Source organism: Suillus bovinus (genome assembly GCF_016758785.1).
Source record: "Suillus bovinus strain UH-Sbo-P2 chromosome Unknown EDB93scaffold_17, whole genome shotgun sequence".
Taxonomy (NCBI): domain Eukaryota; kingdom Fungi; phylum Basidiomycota; class Agaricomycetes; order Boletales; family Suillaceae; genus Suillus; species Suillus bovinus.
The window spans coordinates 486,148-505,274 of NW_024542073.1; the positions used below are offsets into that span (position 1 = coordinate 486,148).

General features: G+C 44.1%; 5 protein-coding genes across 5 annotated transcripts; 2 read left to right on the forward strand and 3 right to left on the reverse strand.

The window, feature by feature from the left end:
* Window positions 1-352: 352 nt before the first annotated feature.
* EDB93DRAFT_1136811 (DNA mismatch repair protein MutS) lies at window positions 353-4,779 on the reverse strand. Its single transcript, XM_041449178.1, has 24 exons — window positions 4,477-4,779; window positions 4,400-4,425; window positions 4,243-4,340; window positions 4,114-4,194; window positions 3,780-4,057; window positions 3,613-3,728; window positions 3,524-3,559; window positions 3,393-3,469; window positions 3,096-3,343; window positions 2,969-3,046; window positions 2,855-2,914; window positions 2,702-2,809; window positions 2,567-2,648; window positions 2,421-2,512; window positions 2,279-2,324; window positions 2,186-2,227; window positions 1,951-2,137; window positions 1,734-1,900; window positions 1,439-1,471; window positions 1,352-1,389; window positions 1,161-1,302; window positions 847-1,138; window positions 702-797; window positions 353-646 (listed from the first exon to the last, which is right to left on the reverse strand). The coding sequence occupies exons 1-24, from the start codon at window positions 4,696-4,698 to the stop codon at window positions 457-459; spliced, it is 2,835 nt and encodes a 944-aa protein (XP_041309278.1). The 5' UTR covers window positions 4,699-4,779; the 3' UTR covers window positions 353-456.
* A 5,934-nt stretch (window positions 4,780-10,713) lies between these two features.
* EDB93DRAFT_1082625 (uncharacterized protein) lies at window positions 10,714-11,159 on the reverse strand (the record flags this gene model as incomplete). Its single annotated transcript, XM_041445696.1, has 2 exons — window positions 10,714-11,007; window positions 11,076-11,159. Coding segments are annotated over 2 exons (378 nt in total), but the record flags the coding sequence as incomplete, so codon positions are not given.
* Window positions 11,160-13,232: 2,073 nt separating this feature from the next.
* Window positions 13,233-14,280, reverse strand: EDB93DRAFT_1102872 (uncharacterized protein; the record flags this gene model as incomplete). Its single annotated transcript, XM_041447251.1, has 3 exons — window positions 13,233-13,555; window positions 13,616-13,682; window positions 13,747-14,280. 3 exons carry the CDS (start codon window positions 14,278-14,280, stop codon window positions 13,233-13,235), a joined length of 924 nt encoding a protein of 307 aa, XP_041309280.1.
* A 526-nt stretch (window positions 14,281-14,806) lies between these two features.
* Window positions 14,807-16,558, forward strand: EDB93DRAFT_1102873 (uncharacterized protein; the record flags this gene model as incomplete). Its single annotated transcript, XM_041447252.1, has 7 exons — window positions 14,807-15,151; window positions 15,239-15,254; window positions 15,315-15,457; window positions 15,479-15,583; window positions 15,860-16,049; window positions 16,111-16,173; window positions 16,230-16,558. 7 exons carry the CDS (start codon window positions 14,807-14,809, stop codon window positions 16,556-16,558), a joined length of 1,191 nt encoding a protein of 396 aa, XP_041309281.1.
* A 762-nt stretch (window positions 16,559-17,320) lies between these two features.
* Window positions 17,321-18,001, forward strand: EDB93DRAFT_1082624 (uncharacterized protein; the record flags this gene model as incomplete). The annotated part of the gene is made up of 1 exon (XM_041445695.1): window positions 17,321-18,001. The coding sequence occupies one exon, from the start codon at window positions 17,321-17,323 to the stop codon at window positions 17,999-18,001; it is 681 nt and encodes a 226-aa protein (XP_041309282.1).
* Window positions 18,002-19,127: the final 1,126 nt, after the last annotated feature.

The following is a 19,127-nucleotide window of genomic DNA, read 5'->3' on the forward strand; positions in this document are numbered from 1 at the left end:
TTTATTCTCTCTACTCACCACTCCCTTAAGCTTGTCCTCGTTGACTCTCGGATTCTCGCAGCCTACATTACTACTTGTCCCTAAAGGCCGTTAGCTTCAAGTACACACTGAGTAGTACTACCTCTTCCGAATCCAGGGGCTCGTGTGGCTGGCACCTAGACCTGATGCCCACTGGCCCTCGCAGCTCACCTCGGCTTTCTCTTGCACAGGTTGTGGCCGGGTCGCTCCTTCGGGGCTCTCATCTATAAAGCAACGTTTCCTTTTATTCTCCCTACTACTAAGACCGCTGCACGACAGCAAACTTAGCAAGTTGAAGGTCCATCCACTGGTTCACTCGAGACAAATTTTTGGGCAGGAAGATAATATTTCCCGAAATTTGACTGAGAAGGCTTTGCTTGGATTTTCTAGAGTCACAGTAATCTTTACAGTGATATCATACACATGGGTGGAATATAATCATTCATGATGAACCCGACCAAGCACTTTTACAAGCCTTGATTTGATGTCTTTTTCATGAGAATCGTTCGTGAGATCCATGGCCAGAAATTTGTAGGTGGCAATCCCAGCAGCCTTGATGTTTTCTTGCTCCTCCGCGGTCATTTTCTCTTCCAAAAGCTGCCCAAGTTCATGGTCGCCCAACAATTTGCTTGACGCACCAGTAAATAATCTTTCAATGGGTGCGCAAGAGGAAGAAAACCTACCTGACGTACTGTGCACGCTGCGCAATACGGGACGGCAAACCAAATATCGTAGCACATTGAGCTGCATGAGAATTGCGGGAAAGACCCGGGGAGATACTGGTTCGTTGATTAGGTACGTCGATGATCGTATAAACCCAGAAGGTACCGATAAAGATAGGTTATCTTCTCTCCAGGGGCGACAGAAAATGTAGGTTCCGATCGTTCATGATTGGTCAAGTCTAAGTCTTCAGATATCGACACGTCACCGGGATCGAGGTTGTTGCCTTTGCTTGAAGTGAAGAGCACCTGCATGTGGAAAAACGTGATTGGAAACTTGTGGGGATCGAGCATGTCCTTCTGAAAGACTTCATGGAAATGTGTGGCAGCTAAAACCTTGGGACATTGAGATCCTCGGTTGAGGAGATGCTTGATGACACCGCAAAACAACCCAGCCCCGTCTATGGACAAGTAAGAATCAACAATTATGCTTGCACCGTGGAGCGAACGAGCCTGCAGGGATTGTCCCCTTTCCGAATTCGTCGAGGAGAATGAGAGACTTCACGGTACAATTCCGGAGGGCCAGGGAGACCTGATTGAGATCAATCATAAAAGCGGACTGGGCCTTGTAGCCATTTCAGCATAGGAGGGAATCGGGGAAACTGCGATGATACTTTGGATACTGATTCGCGGGTCTGTATACGAGTAAAGACTGCAGACAAGGATTAGTTAGCATAAAGCGAGAAATTCCAGAATGTCACTTTTGTCGACGATTCCCAGGGTAGCAGATATCGCTGGAACAAAACTTCACGGGGTCACGAAGCATGGAAGCAGCCACGAGTTCCTTACCAGCCGATCTAAATTGTCATTGATGAGTTACAAGTTGCCCAACACTTCAGAGCGGTTGCCAACCTGGGCCATATATTGAATCAGAGCAACCTGTAATCATTTCAATACATCCTAGTATGTGACTGGTTAGATCTCTACCTGTTTCAGGTAGACACTCTGAATTGTACAAGAGGGAATTTAGCTGATATTATGACGTGTAATTCGAACCTACTTTTCCGCATGCATTCGCGCCAGTGCACAAAACAACGCTGCTACACATTGGTAGACTGTTGCCTTCTGTCTGCAGTTCAGCGCTGCCACTGAAACCGATACCAGCTACAAGCTGAGCATTATTGGGAACAAAAATATCGACAACCTGCTCTTGTAAAGGGTGTCTTACGAGAGAAGGTCAATAATGTAACAAGCAGCATTCCACAAGGCTCACCGTCCTTGATCAATGTCGATGATAGGATCCTCTGACATCTGAGGCCGACAGTAATTGTATGCCCGAGAAGCCTCGGCAAAGGCAAGCAGGCAGTCCACTTCGGCACAAACGTCACATGTTCGTCTCATCCCTTCACTAAATACAAGGATCCGTTCCGAGAGCTCTTGGACGATCTCTATTTCACGGTCTGTTGCCCGTGAGTCTCTTACCGATGAGAAGTTATCAAAACTCGCACCGACTATTGATGGGTGGAGATCGCCGATGTGCATGTCCATGTCTTAGACCCGGATCGCACATTTTCTCGAAATAAGGTTCTAGGCAAGCTTACCATGCATCTCTTCCGATTTGAAATACACATGGGCGCTGAAAAGATGCTGTTCAGTCACAAAGTCAATCATTGACAAGACCTATCACTTGCTCTGAGGAGAACTGAACGATTTAATCAGCCCGCTACATCAGATGGCAAGGACATCGGGACTTACCTGGAAGTTCCATCCATCCAGAACCTTGATGCCTTCCTCAGACCTCCATTCCTCCTGCATTGGAACGCAAATCAAAAAACCTGCCGATTGAAACCGTTGAATATACACTTATGCTAGGTTCGGGAATGCATCACCTAGCTGTGGGAAATATACCACGTTCAAGGACGTTGTGTAATCCACAGGAATGTTTTGGCATATCTGCTCAGCGACCTTACACTATATCATAGTGAGCAAATGACAGAGCATCGTCGAGACAGGAATAACCCCACCAAGACAGCGTCCAATCCAGCGTAAATGTGTTTCCTCTGATCTAGTTCCTCGTCGATGTATGGCCTAACACATATGCGATTATTGTTGGTAGATTCCTCCCAGTCGATCTAACCGGTGTATGAGTAGATAGAAACATCAATGAAAGCGCTTACCGTCTCATTGACAGCATTTCCGGTGTCCTTGAAGCTCGCAATGTCCAAAGTTGCAACCAACTAACAGCTCATTCAGTCCAAATTCTCCTGACAGGCTGCTCGCTAATACCGTACCTTTTGTACAATCTCTACTCGATCACCTCCGTGAAGTTCCGCCAGGGCGTCGCGTAGCATTGCAGAGTGATATGTGAACTTTGCTTGACGTCAATTGAATTTGAAACGAGGCCAGGGTGAATCACACCTTCACTAGGCCTTGCCAGTCACCAACGCCAGCTTTTCCAGATTGCAGGAGTCCAAGAATCCTCGGAATATTCTTGATACCCTTCAAGTGAGTCTGTAAAGCACTCGCAGGTGCTAAGTTCTCCGGGTGTAGAAAGCATTCGATAGCGTCATGGCGGGCGGCGATTACAGGAATGGACAGAGATGGACGCATGAGCCAGGTGCGGAGTAACGAACGACCCAAGGGTGTCCGAGTATTATCAAGGATACCTGTAGCATATTGATGAACGTGACGACATCGATAGTCGTGACAACATACCAAAAAGCGACAAACCTTCTTTTGTCTTATCAGAGTGGATGGACGCGTGACTCTCGTTTTCGAATATCTGAAGCGAACTGTGCTTTATTGTTTAATGTATTCTCAAGGTAACACCCTGATACCTCACTTACAACAGTGCCTCAGCATTGATATGCATGACCTGATCTCTTAGAAAGGAATCAACGCAATCCTGTGTGAAACGTTGGCGATACCGACTTACATGGTCAACACTTCGATGCCGGAGATGTTGAGCCCCTCGACGCCTGCATCATCATCCAGGTCACTCGCCGCTCGCTCTCTCGTAAGATAGTCGAGCAGAGCGCCAAGGCACGAGATCTATAGTTCACAAATGAGACAAAAAAACTGCACCCAAGTACCTACACGCACGCAAAGAGGAGAAGATTCCACCGATGCATAGTTGGCCAACCTAATCGCCGCATTCCATCTTTTCATAGTTGGGTCGCCTGCTGCCTGTTTGCGCTTTTGCATAAATTCATATGCGTTTCCTGGCTCAGCACCTGAACTATTGTCGGATGACAAACATTGACCAGTATCTTCAGTTGTCAACTCGGAGAGAAAAGGAAGCGATAACAAGCGGTCTCTCCCTCTGTGAGGAGTGAACTCTTTATGTGGCCTAATTTGAAAGACCCCTCCAGAAGCCTCAGCTGAGTCGTTGGGTTGAATATCCGCGCATATATGCAGTTGGCGGAAGAGAGCATACCAAATTTCTGAAGGACCGATATAAACGGGTCATCAGCTTTGGAGCTGGTCAACACTATGTCAGCGTTGCATTGCTCGAGAACTGGTCCAGCTTCAGATGGGCGAAATAATGAGAAGGATTCGACTTAACGCATGTTCGTAAGATCGAAGTGAATATCCTCTTGCGTATCTTCAAGTACATAGACTATACACCTGACGGAATCATAGTAGGCGCCTGCAATGCGTCCTCTGGAGGGAACGCGCTTAGCCTATATGCATTGGTAACACATACTCATTGGACGACTTACGACTGGCAAAATATTGTCAAGCAGATCTAACTAGATGGTTAGCTTCACAGGACGCAACTGTCTTTGCGAAATTCCACCTTTGATGTGCTCGCATCGTCCTCCGAGCTAGGGCCGTTCTCCGTATCTGCTACTGCTTCCGCTGATTCGGAATTGCCCTCCCATCTTACTTTCTTTCGTGGCAATTGGACGCTCTCTTCAGTGTCGGACTGTACTGTCTGGTTTTGCTGGTGATTTTGTGTGCTCTTGTCGACTTTGTTTTTACGGCGATTAGAAAACCTGTTTTGTTTTGTCCTCTTCATGTCGTTCCGATGATTGCGTCTGTGGGTGGTAAGCGACAACAAATTATGGATCTGTACATAAATTGTTACGCACTGACAGCCTGGCACTTATTTGGCAAAAGCCTTGGATCCAGATTCGGAAGTTCTGTCATGTGCGGTTCCAATTAAGGTAGACGACTTGCGATTTCGATCACATGATGTGACCACAGTGTGACATGCTTATGAGATGATGATGCCGGAGCGGCAAACACTGTGCGGAGTCACAATTAGGAGAGCAGTGTGGTAAGAAGACAAGATGATGGTGTGTTGGTACGATATATACTGTATATAGATCATGTATAACATATTACCTTGAATTAGATGCCATTAGCACAAAAAACTGTCAGCATCCAAAACAGCTGATGGAGGAGAGGAGTGAATAGGCGAGCGCAACCCCAGATGGAGTGAGTGAGCAACGCATGTGACACCTATCAGAATATCTCAATATTAGTAAAAATTTCTGTCCCTATGCTAAAATGCTTAAAGGATCACATACAAATGTCAGTGCATCTCAGTTTTATCAGGATACTGAGATGTGTGTATACCATCCTTCTATTTAGTTTTTGTATGTACTCACAAGGACATAGTATTCTCATTGGTTAGGTACTTCCTGTGTAGTAATGAGTTCTATCAAGATACTGAGATTATTCTCATTGTTTAGCATGTCGTAAACCTCCTGCTCATTATCACTCATGTCAGGTTATGAGCCCTGACTCAACCATGGACTCATCTACTCCGAGCATCAACTCTAGCCTCTTGAACATCCTGAAGCTTGCAGAAGACAGCTCACACTGGATAACCTACAAGGAACAGACATTAACAGCAATAGGTGCATGAGAATTAATGAGATATACCGATGGTTGAGCTATTGAGCCTGCACCCTTCATCATAAGCTCGAAGGGTGTTGTTATGAAGCTGGATTGTACAACGCCTACGCAAACAGAGATCGATGAGCTCAACAAAAAGATCAACAAGTATCATCAGAAGAACTCACTCATTAAGCAGCAGATATTCTGCACAATCACGGATTGGCTACTGCTGCAAGTCCTGAAGCTAGGGTCTGCATCTGAGATCTGGAAAGAGATATGTCAGATTCATGAGAGTAAGATGGAACTCATGCAAATAGACCTTAGGTGGAGGCTCCAGGAGACTAAGTGTGAAGAAGGAGGCAATATTAAGGCCCATTTCTCTGAACTCCTGCACCTACGTGAATCCCTGGCCGCTGGGATGGGCATAATGGTTGTTGATACCGACTTCCATACCAAGGTAGGCCTCATCCAGTTCCAGCACCCCTTAAGTAAGCAAGGTTGAGCTGTTCAACATCTTCAAATAGCATCCATATGAAACCAATCTGTGCCAAATATAATTGCTGGAAAGGTGTCTTATCAAGGCCCAGGAAGAATTTTAATTTTTGGATCAGAACTCATGGAGAAATAAGTCAAAAACATCAAAAGTGTAAAATGACTTGGAATATCATTTCCATGTGCTGGAACAGTGAAAAAAAATAATGGGAAATCCTCCTTGAAGTATCTGGCTGCTTATATAATCAAACACGTGACATCCTGCTGAGGGAGAGGCAAGGATGTATGAGCCTTAGAAATACCTCAAAAACTCCTGCTACTGGCATTAAAATGGGAAACAAGTTCAAAGCTATCCAGACACGTCTCACAAGTCTCTACAGATCAAACAGTAAGTCATTCAACTCACAAACTCTTCAACACTGACATTTTATGTAATATAGTTAGTCATAGTTATACTTATGCAAATATTTTGATTGGCTCATTTCATTGTATACATGATGTGTATAGATAATAAAAATTTTCAAACAATGTTTCTAAGGCCTCTGGTTTCCAAAACAGCAGTCCTTCAGAGTTGTAAAAATTTTTCATCAGAGATTTGGCCACAACTTAGGGTTAGGGTTAGTGCTTACATGAGGTGCTGGAACTGGATGAGGCCTACCTTATAATCCTTGGATCCTTACCTGAATCTTGCCAACCTCTCCTCTCCTCTATGAATATGGCTGTGAAAATCACCAAGACACCATTATCCCTCTATGAGCTTATCAATATCATCACCAAAGAATATGAGCACTGTCTACTTACCAATAGTACTTATCTCCACCAACAGAATCACCGCAGCTGGTCTCGCAGTCCTATTCAAGGGACGAATATGCAAAATCCTGTTGAAAGGCCTGAAGTGCAATGTAATTGTGCAGATTCCTCAAGTAGAGTGGCTTTACAGTGTTCACAGTCAGCACAAGGAGCATGCTAATGTGGTGAAAACCAAACTCACTGTTAATGAAGTCCACCGTGCCCTAGGCCACATCTCACACACTGCCATCCTCAATGCCATGAAGAAGGGTATAGTTAAGGGAATATAGGTTGACCTCACCTCCCAGCCAGAGTTCTATGATGCATGCATCAAGGCAAAGTCTACATGTAGACCATTCCCTGATGAAATGAAAAATAGAGCAAAGGACTATGGCGAGTTAGTGCACATGGACCTTTGGGGTCTAGCCCAGATGAGGAGCATAGGTGGATGTACCTATTATATCAGCTTCATGGATGACTATACCAGGCAGACCACCTTAAAGTTCCTAAAGGTCAAGAGCGAGGCTCTAGTGGCCTTCAAGCAGTACAAGGTGTGGGTGGCACACCAGACACCTGGAACACATATCCAAAAGATTAGGTCAGATAGAGAAGGCGACTTAGAGTATCTTAGCGAAGAGTTTGATCAATACCTCATGTAGCAGGGTATTGAGCAGCAGCTTACTGTGCACCACTCTTTACAACAAAATGGTGTTACAGAGTGCCTGAATCACACTCTGGTAGAGCATGCTAGGGCTATGCTTCTTGCAAAGGACTTGCCCAAGTACCTGTGGGCAGAGGCTATCAACTATGCTGCCTGGCTGAAAAACCATTTACCTTTGTGAGCCACCCCTGGGACCACTGCATTCAAGTTAGTGCATGGCACTAAATTGAACCTGGAAAAGGCATGGAAATTTAGGTCGAGGCTTTATGTCTACCTGCAGGACACTGGGAAGTTGGAGTTGAAGGCTGGGAAGGCCATTTTTGTTGGGATTGACACAGAGAGCAAGGTGTACAGGATATATTAGGAGATGAAGAGGCAAATGACTATCGAATAGAATGTCACATTCGTGCCAATGAATATTAAGGTGGCAGATGACGTTCTGAACAAGAGGGAGTCCAGCCCTGAAAGTCCTAAAGTTAGCACCGTCCAAGGGGATACTAATGCACCTGGTGTTCAGCCTGTCCAACCAACCTCACCCCAAGCCCAAGACACATGACCTTCCAGTCTACCAGAACCAAGAGTCATATATGTACACACACGGTGACCTGCCTGGAAGCCAAAGAGTTAGAGCATGATGATGAAGAATCACTCACCAGGTGGCAGGACATGACATTAGCAGCAGATGTAACCGAGTCCACCTTAAAGTAGGCATTAAATGGACTGGATGCAGCAGAATGGCAGGAAGCCATTGACTATGAGATTAGTCAACTGGAGAAGCTCAGAATGTGGGAAGTTGTCACCTTACTAGCATGTGCTAATTCAATACCTTGTCATTTCATCCTTGCCACCAAATGTGGCCCCAATGGCCAGAAACTCAAACTACTGGCTAGGCTAGTCACCAAAGGTCAGCACCAGCAACATGGCCTCGACTTTTTTGAAACATTTGCACCCATGTCAAACATGTCCACAATCTGGACCATCCTTGCTATGGCTGTATAGAAGGACTGGGAAATCCACCAAGTGGATATAGAGAGTACATACCTTTATGCAGAGTTAAAAGAGAACATTTATATGTGCCTGCTGTCTGGATACTTGGAGCAGGGACAGGAGAGAAAGGTGTTGAAACTTAAGTGGAGTTTACTGAGTCTGAAGCAGGCGGGGTATGAGTGGTCAGAAGAGCTAGCAGGAGTATTTGCCAAGCTGGGATTCAAGTGCTTACAGATTGATCAGGCTATGTACTACAAGCACCTCCAGGAAGAGCACACCATTATGATGTCTTGGTTGATGACATGGCCATTACCTCCAACCACCTACACTATATTTGTTACAAGAACATCTAGATGCTTGGGCCCCTACTCTTTTTCTCCTAATCGTCCTCGTATCCGCCCTCGCATCATACCCTTACCCTGACCTTACCCTTGTCACCCTCGTCATCCTCGCATTCCCGTTCGCCCTCTACCTGTCGCTTCAGCAAAGCCAGTACATCTGGCCGGATCCCTTCGCTGACGAAGCATACCCATGCTCCGTTTCACCACCTGACTGATCCTGCGGACAGTCCCCTTACCCTTACCGTCTGGACGGTAACCTATGACACGATGCATGACGCATCCCCTTTGTCCAGTTCCCTTTTCTGATCTCTGACTCAGTGCGCAGTCGCACATGCGACTTATACTTAGATCCGCAGCTGCATGATCGTGCTTATGCATGTTTCACCTCTTATTTCGATCTTCTGACTCACATTCTTATCTAAGCACGTTCTACCTCGACCGAACGTGCCTTCCTGTTATGGTCTTACCCTTTACCGATTGCTTTCCCTGGTAGTACGAGTTATCATCCACTAATACGTTTCCTGTCCTCTATATAAACTCGCTACCATGTACTATATTCCTTAACTTGAATCTACTTGGTTCTTGACCTCATACTCTCATCAGAGTGATCCTTCTGCCTCGCCAGCAGTCTATATTCTATCCTCTTATCTGCTCATCGCGGATAAGCCTATAGTCTCGACCTTTGCTCATCGACTTCGTCGACGAACAAAGCCCCTGTTAACTAGTCGGACTTTTGTCCTTCTAATTAACGACGATCATTACGATTAACCTTCGGGTGTCGTAATCCCCGGCCGATATAGCTTATCGTCTTGCACCCGCGTGACATAAGCTACCCGATTTGGACATAGGCGTTAAATCGTACTTGCCGAAGACACGCCAAGTACGACCCCTAACCTTGGGCTAGCCCAAGGACGTCCACAGACCGTTGACGACACAAGCTCTGTTTGAGCGTCGCCAACAGACACCATCCAAGTCGTAACAATATTAGTCATTTCAAGAAACACCTTAGCCAACATTTTGAGATATTGGACTTAGGTGAACTCAACCGGTTGCTGGGACTCAATGTAGAAAGAAACTGTCCTACCTGCACCATTACACTCTGTCAACGTGTATATGTTGACACTGTCCTACAAAGGTTCGGCCTTGCAGAGGCAAAATTGGCTCAGATGTCTATGGAGGCTGGACTGGTACTCACTAACACAGACTCACCTGATACCTATGCCCAGCATGAGGCCATGCAAAATGTCCTCTATCAATGAGGAATTGGATCTCTCATGTATGTCACCACCAGTACCAGATCAGATATATCTTTCATAGTGGCCACTTTCTCCCAGTTTATAAGGAATCTGGATCATGCACACTAGGAGGCAAGTAAATGTGTCATGCATTACTTAAAGGTGATGGCAGACATTGTCCTTACCCTGGGAGGAACAGATGGAGGACTAGAAGTGTATGTAGATGCAGACTGAGCATCTAATGCTCATCATCACTCCATGTCCGGGTATGTGGTCTTGCTTAATGGAGGTCCTGTCGTGTGAAGCACCCAAAAACAACCTCTCATTGCACTATCTACAGCCAAGGCTGATATATTGCTCTAACTACCATTGCCCACAAGCTACTGTATCTGCAGCTACTCATCAAAAAGCTATATGGACCTTTATCACTTCCTACCCTCATATATTGCAATAATCAAGCCACCATTGCCTGCAAGAGTTTTTGAACCATGTAGCCCTCTGCATAAGCCATATTCTACCATATATTCTAGAGCAAATCTAGGGCAAATCTGGCTATTCCTGCAGCAGGATTTACTGATTTCATTGAGTCTACTGAAAGATCGTGGATTTTATCTTGTAACGATGTTTCTGTTGTACTCAGGTTTTCGCACTACATTGCCAAAGAAACATTTAAAACCATGGACCTATGCCTCCCAAGACCAATCATCACTAATTAGTTCATCATAAATGTGCTCGACTTTCCCTTCATCTGTAAAGCGGTGTTCTGGTGCATAGGTGAGGTGGTCGAGATATACAGGATTAGCCCACAGTTCTTTGATGCATTCAACAGGATCTTGCATGAATAATTCAAACTCTTCATTGATGCCTGATATCTGAATGACACTGCAGTGCCACAGAGTAACACTAGGGAGTTTATGATTAATTTTTTGGTGGAGCGCACAGGCATTCTTGTAAGATAGGTCGAGTTTACATTTCACCTAGCAAAAATACTTTAGCCATAATATCAATGCCACCACTGTGTGCTTACCTGATCAATGGACAAAACAATTAAGAAGGCATTTTGACTTGGCCCTTGCTGTATGGCCCACCAAGCTATCCCGTAGTCACATTCACTGACAAAAGGATAGTACAGATTATTCCTAAACTTCTATGATAATAAATTTTCTCCACCAGCCTATTTGTTTTCCTTAAACTTTTTAACAAAGAACCTTTGATGACAATTAAAAGCAAGGTAGAGTGAGAGGTGCTAAATATAGTGCAAACTGGCAGATGAACTTCAGAGGTGCATCTCATGGAGCACCAACACAGCTGGGCTTCACTGATACTTTTACTGAGAGAATGGTCTTCATATGAATGGAGGACATGTCCTGCATACCGTTTACGTTCAGAAACTTGGTGGTTAGTGGATGAGATAGATGTAGTGGGAAAATGAAATATAAGATAATAATGGGGCAGTTCATATCTTAAATCCTTTTGCGAGTGCTTGCAGTCTTTCTCTACAAAGTCAAAAATGCTGTTGCGGATGGCCACCATGCCTCGCTTGAGGATAGCTTTGAGGCTGGCCATGCCCGTATATGGCACTGGAGTAATTTACTTCAGAGTTTTGGTGTCAGCCTGACTCGAGCATCACGACTGCATGACATACCATTGACTTTCCATAGAGATTGTTGGTATCATCAAAATTGAAGTGCCCATCTGGATGATGAAGCCATACTTTGACAGTGTAGGAAGAATATTTTTGCTGGGCTCAGCAAAAGTAGTGCTACCTAAGCAACAATATTTAGGTAGATCTTCAGCACAACCTAGTCTGTTATATTTGCAGAGCAAGTGCGTTCAATCCTATAGGGGCTGCTGTTTGATATCAGTTTAGATAGTTAGTTATGAATAAAGGAAGATATTCTGAAGCTAGAAACTACTTGTCTGAAGGGAAACTGTAAAGTCCAAAATTATTGGAGTCAGGTTGGATGTTGGACTATGCATTGGACTGTTGGAAATGCATTGGATGGTGAAGGAAGGAATGTGTTGGAAGTATGTCAAAATGTCATATAAAATGAGTGTTGGATATTTCAGAATGTTTTGGAGTAAAAGAGCAGATAGATATTTTGTAATACAATAAAGTACTACTAATATCCAGTGACTTCCATCCTACTAACAGGTAGGGAAAAGTAACTAAAGTAATAGGTAGGAAGTCTAAGATATTATATAGTGACTATGTAGAAATTTGGAGTGCTATAGGTGAGAGTAGTAGCGATATTTTGGGTCTGAAATCCTATGTAATAGAACATGTGGTACTGTGGACTATGAGAAAATATGTAATAACACTGTCTATAATGTTTAGCAAGTGAAAATAAGTAATCGTACACCTTGTGGGGATAGATGCAACTGGACTAGACATAGGGAGGATGAATCTGATTGGGTTGGGCATCAGGCCAGGATCAGACATGTATCAGACTGTCGGAAAGTATATTAGGTCAGGATCGGACATGTGTTGGACTGTCAGACTCTGATTGGGGTAGTCAGAAGTGCATTAGACAAATACTATTTGGCACAAGTATCAAAAACAGTGGTTCCAAGCCCAGCACTGCAACCATCATTACAATGGTAATATCTAATCTATCCATTTATCTATATGGTACTACTGACTGTACCAATTCATCTACCAGCTGATCACTGTCATGTTGCCATTCCTCAAGGTTCAGCAATGTCTTGTATGTCTTTACCCACATTGTAAGGAAGCCTATGGCTTCAGCGCTGGATGCTCGCTAGGACTAATATCTCAACCGTCGTGACATAGTACGCACTCCTTTCTCGCTTGTTTCTTTTGTCTTCCTTTGTCCTTTTCATTTCACTATCTCTACCTTCACTCTTTTCCCTTTATGTCTATATACTAGAGGAAAGGGCCGGACTTCGTCGGCAGGGACCTTGTTTACTGTTTAAATCCATTGTACTGTTTGAATAATTGAACAAAATTCGAGTTACGAGGGAAATACAGAGTCAGAGTCGAACTAGAAATACAACTTTGTACAGTAAGAGGCGAGTCAACAAAAACATGCGGTCTGCATAAGTTCAAGAAAATTCTACACGAGTGACAGTACTATTGGGTTACTAGTTAAAGAATTGGTGTTAATTATAAGACCGTGCACGTACCAGTTAGCCTCTGATTGGGGTTTTCCCTTTGTTCTGTTGTTCTGTAGAAGGGCCTTCATTGAGGCAGGCGACGTTTGAACGGGCTGGTTGGCATGGCTGCAGGCGGAGCGAGGACAATAATTTCTTGCAAGACCGCATTGAAAATGTCATGTCTCGATGACTTGATGCGATGGTGACAAATAGCCATATGAACTTCGACGAGTGCACCTTTCAGCTTCGATTCGTATTGACTCGGCGGGATAAGTTTATGGTTTTCATCATATGTGGGTAAAGGTTGGATATTGTGGGAAGACACAAGTTCATGAAGATGACCTTTGCAGCGGTCAGAAACTGGCCAAGATGCCATATTGTATTCGGAACTTAGGCTCTCTGCTGTCGCTAGTGTAAACAATTAGTCAGAGAAGTGTGGCACTAGATTGTATGCAGCTTAGTACTTACTTGTTGAGCCTTTGCCATTGCCGTCACCTTCATCATTAGCATCAGCTTCAAGGTCATCGGCCTTGGCCTATGTTATGATATCGAGCACAGTCAGGTAACAAAGAGACAGCGTGAATAAGACAATTACATACTTTGAAGAGACTGTGCGTGAGTTTGATTGACCTGTGGCCAAGAGAGTCGTGGATAATGTTGACTGTCTCATAATCCCGTTCTTTTGGAACTAACTTCTTGAAAGCACGGATATTGTTGAGAATGGCCGAAAAATCATCGGAGGGAAATTTGAAAGCCTCGCTATGGCCTGCCATGAGTTTGCAGTTTAGTTTAACATCTGCAAAACGTCCTTGGAAAACATTTGTAGGGTTGAAATTGGCATCGGGTGTAAAGTAGAAATTGTTACGGCTGATTTCAAATACACCGTGGATTATGAATTCAGCATCTTCGTTCAAGTTCCGTCCTTTCACGATGAGGATGTTACCCTTTTGACCACCAGAAAAATACTCTGCACGGTAAGCTAGTTTGGGTGTTGCAGCGTAAAAGCCACCTTCATCATTCTGCATCTTGTTGAGTACAGAAGCAGCTGTCATGGCTGGTTTGTGACGTGCGGGAGAGCTGGGTGGTGTTTCAAGAAGGGGGGATGTCGTGGATGTATTCTTCGACTGGGTCATATTGACTTGGGTAGGTTTGTGAGTGCACGAAGAATACGTGACATGGGTTGAGACTTATTATATGGGATAGCGTGCATGATACGTGCAGGGTGGCAAGTATTGGGATTTGATGATGTCTAAGCAGTATATGTCGTTGAAGGTGCTCGAAGCTTCGGCTTTTCGAAGTTGAAGCTTGGCATGTTGTTTTTGTAATAGTCAGATTCTGTTTAACATTAAACTTTAATAGAACAACAAAGTTGATTTTTGAAGGGGAAAGGCTGCGGACCATATACTGGTCACAAGAACATGAGCATATTTTGTGGTGTATAAATCACAACATTTATTGTTGAGTAGCGTTATCTTCAGTATGTAAATGCGCGGCCATCAGATTCTTGGACTCAGCATGGTTAGCAGCATACAAAAATCATAAGCCATTACTATGGTGCACAGGCAGAGTGAAAATTTTGGGAACAAGACGGTCATGAAATTGTGATTGTTAAATCCACTACTACTCACCAATATTTCCGCGGGCCATCATACTAGTACTATGCCAGTGCAAGAATTAGTGGGCAATTTGATGAAGGATGAGCTGCAGGCTGCAGTTCCAACAGGCATATTTCACCAGACCTTTAGAAATGTGCCGTGGACCAAGATTATCGAGCTCGTTAGAGTGCAGTCTGATGAAGTGCTTGCTTTAATAAACAATGCAATCAAGGTCAAGGAAGAAAGGAAGCAGAAAAAGCAAGTAAAGAAGAAGAAACAGAGATACGAGGCACATCAACAGGAACAGGAGAATAATGCAGGCGAGGGCAGCATTGCTGTGGAGAATTGTCAAGTTGTGGAACCAAGTTTTCGTGATCATTCCAAATTTATGGAATTGCCAACTGATGAGGTGTGGAAACAATGTTTTCGAGCATTTCGAGAGGCAACAAGCAATAGAGCACTTGCAATGAATGTTTGTGTTGTTTGTGCATGAGAGATGATGGCATTCGAAGGTGAGTTTCAAGTAAGATGTAAGATGATTGATGTTGATTTGATATCAAACAAATGTGTAGGCAAAAAAATATTCATTTTGAGTGTTCCCAACATCAAGCAGAGATTAAGACCTGCCATTGTCCATCCGTCATATGATCTATGGGAGGGAATGTTATTGGCAAAGCACAGCATCGAAGGAGACGGAGCTTCTGCAGTGGCATGGGTGTGCAACAAATGTTCACAGGCACTCACAAACAACTCAATGCCAAAACATGCACTTGTCAACAATCTTTGGATCGGAGATGTTCCTCATGAACTTGCAATCCTCACTCTTCCCGAGCAACTTTTGGTGTCTCATTACTTTCCTCGGTGCTACGTTTTCAAGCTATACCCCAAGGATCATCATGCATCAAATCCCAACCACTTGCAATGAGGAATGACGGGGAATGTTTCACTGTACAACATGAACACGGATACCATTGTGATGATGTTGGAAGGACAACTGCTACCACATCCAGCTGTATCATTGGCATCAGTCATCGCTGTGACATATGTTGGCACAAAAAAATTACCAAAAACATGGCTGAAGTCCATGTTCCGAGTTTGACGTCGCATTGTATACAAGGCTCTCATGTGGTTAAAATGCCACAGCGAGATCTACAAGGATATCGCAATTTCAGATGAACATCTTTACGGCCTTCCTGAAGATGATGTTCCAATGGAGATTCTGTCCATCATTCAACACAAAACTGATGTGGGTCTTGTACAGAAGGAAAGTGCAGGTTATGTTCCATGTGATGACTCGGAGATGAATAGTGAGTAGCTCTGAGCTTGCCTGCAATTCAGTTTAATTTATAGCTTAAACTCCAGATGTAGGAAATCACGATCTAGATACAATTGAAGTTGAAAAAGATGAAAATGTGATGGAAGTTGAGCATGGTGAGGGTTTATTCAGCAATAAAAATTTCGAAATTTTTGATGTGATTTTGGAGCAGATGCCAATGTGATTCCATTGCAATTCCTTGGAGTCACAGATACTGAAATGAACTCGTTATCATTGAACGAGCTGATGAAGTATGCACTCACCAACATGGAAGACAAGTCCGAGTTAAAGGAAGGTGGATATGCTGTGCGGCACAGCTTAATGCCAGTCTCCGACTTCAGCTCAGGTCAACATGGTGAATGTAATCCAAACCTAAATCCATTGGCTGCAGCATATCCAGTTCTTTTCCCATATGATATTGGAGGGATAGAAGCAAGCCGAGAGAAGAAGATTGGATTCAATGAACACATACAATGGGCACTGCAATACTATGACCGTTGATTCTGTATCCATCATTCTTTCCCATTTGTTGCCTTTAGCATCGAGCAGAAACGAGAAGCTCTCCAATCAGCTTGTATTCAAATGCAGTGAAAAGACTTCAAACGAGATGCATTTGTAATCAACTCAATAACCATAGCTGATTTGAAACAAGCCGAGAAGGAGGAAGCAGTGCATGTTCCCATATCCAATCCTCGAGTCCGCCTGCTATGTAAACACGTTTTCACAACCAGTGGCCGTGTCAAAGGATCAGACAAGTTACATCCATCTTATCGAGGTCATATTTTGGGGACAACTATGAAGAAGCGAGGGCCATCTCTGTGGATAACCATCAATCCAAGCAACCTTCACGATCCTGTTGTACAGGTACTCGTTGGAGAAGAGATTGACATGGACAAATTTTTTGCAACTGTGGGGCCAGACAGTGACCACAGGGCACAGAATATTGCAAGTGACCCATACGGAGCAGCAAAGTACTTTTTCTTCATCATCAAAACTGTCCTTCAGACACTTTTTGGCATTGAAGTGACGAAGGATTGTGTTCACACTACAATGGGAATCCTTGGTCGCATCAGCACTTATTTTGGGGTAGTTGAGGCACAAGGACATGGAACTCTGCATGTCCACATGCTGATTTGGCTCGAGGATGCACCTAATTCCAACAAGATGCATGAGTTCTTGAAAACAGAGGAGTTTCAAGATTGTATCAGGGCATACATCAAGCAGAACATCCGAGCTCACGTAGATGGTCTCGATGAAGAAATGATGAAAAGTACCCCACGTGAAACCCAATTGCCATACTCTTGTCCACCTGATCCTGATGCAGAAAATTGGGCAGCCGAGTTTGCTGATAAGGAAAAACGAGTGGTGCGGTCACAACAGGTTCATACATGCACAAAATCAACCTGTCTCTGTTACAACAAGCATGGAAAGCTTGTATGTAAGAGACGTGCACCATGGGAGCTGTCCAGTACCAAATATATTGATGAGAAGGGAAACTGGAAGCCCAAACGAACACATCCTTATGTGAACAACTACTGCCCTGCGATATCAGTAGCATTATGCTGCAATAATGACATCAAGCTGCTTACCAATGGAGTTGACACAAAGCATGCATCGTGGTATTCAACAGACTATCAAACAAAAAAACAAAACAAAAACCACAATGTGTCCGCACTGATAGCGAAGTCCCTCCTGTATCATGAAGAGCACTCCGACCACCTTGAAAGTGTCCTGGAACATAATCAACTTTTGATATTCTGCTGTCAACATTCCATCAATCATGAAATGGAGTTATCCGGTCAACAAGTGGTTGCATATTTGATGGGATGGGGTGATCGAATCTGTTCTCATCATTATGTGCTGCTTTATTGGTCAATAGTGAAGAGATGTCTATTGGTGACTTTTCCAGAACTATGGCCAAAGAATTCGATGTATGTCTTTTAAACATAATGAGTCTGACAAAAGAACTGACAATGGTATCAATAGTGAATGTAATCGTGATGAAGAGGTTGAAGTCAAAGACAATGTGAGTAATGCAGATGTGGAAGACAGACCTCACAATGAAGAAGACTTGGATGATGAACTTGATGTAAGTGTGTTGTTGAAGACTCTGTGCGGTCATCGTCTCATGGTTAATTGAAGGATACTGTGACTCTGGAGGTCTGCACAGGAGGCCAGTTATATGTTCGATCACAGCTAGAGGATTACACCATGCGAGGAAATGAGCTCGAATCATATTCATTTTTTGAATTTATTATCGACACATACAAGGAGGCTATCCCTGCTTCTGAAAAGCAAAACAATGGACAATCAAATGCTACAACATCCTCCCGTGGACGGCCTCGAAATGATCGCAGCCATTATAAGGAGGGACATAGCAAGAACCATACCCATCGCCATGTCATTCGCTCCAAGGGTCACAGTACCTTACCCAACATCATTGGCCCATTCTTCCTGCAGCCAAACGACCCAACGTGTAGAAGTCTATATTGTGCCTTGATGCTTGCCCTCCTATTTCCATGGCGTGACCTTCAGGATATCAAGGCAGGATTCGGTAGCTTCAAGGCAGCATTTGTATCATTTTCCGAGGCAGCATCTCAAATGGACAGAGATGTGTTGGCGAGTGTGCAGTATTATTATGACTGCAAGGCTGCCGCATCTATCCATCGTGAAAGCGATGATGAAGCACCACAAGTGGACATGAGCAATAACCTGGATGCGCTTGCTGCAGACTCTGTAGATTCAGACGGTGAAGATGATGAGATGCATATTGAGTTGACGGAAGCAGATCTACTTGCCTATGAGGAATCACAGAAAAATCATCATGAGGAGTTGCATGGATTGATGGCTATCGTAGCTGCACGGACAACAAAGCTCTTTGGTGATGAGCACTGCAACTGGACATGTGGAACGAGTGGAGTTGGAGTCGCACATGGGGCTGATTATATCAGGCTTCAACAGTGGCAAAATCAAATGTCGGAGTCTATTGTCACTCTTAATGGCGACAGTGCACTAGCTCGTTGCAACTCAGACACGGAGAATGCAGGTGACATTGCTGTGATATTAGATG

Coding starts and splice junctions, on each gene's coding strand:
- EDB93DRAFT_1136811 (XM_041449178.1), bottom strand. CDS start 4,698: ATGAAGAGGACAAAACAAAACAGGTTTTCTAATCGCCGTAAAAACAAA. Junction 2,138..2,185: donor TCTCCACCCATCAATAGTCG/GTGCGAGTTTTG, acceptor CACGGGCAACAG/ACCGTGAAATAGAGATCGTC. Junction 798..846: donor AAGATAACCTATCTTTATCG/GTACCTTCTGGG, acceptor TCAACGAACCAG/TATCTCCCCGGGTCTTTCCC.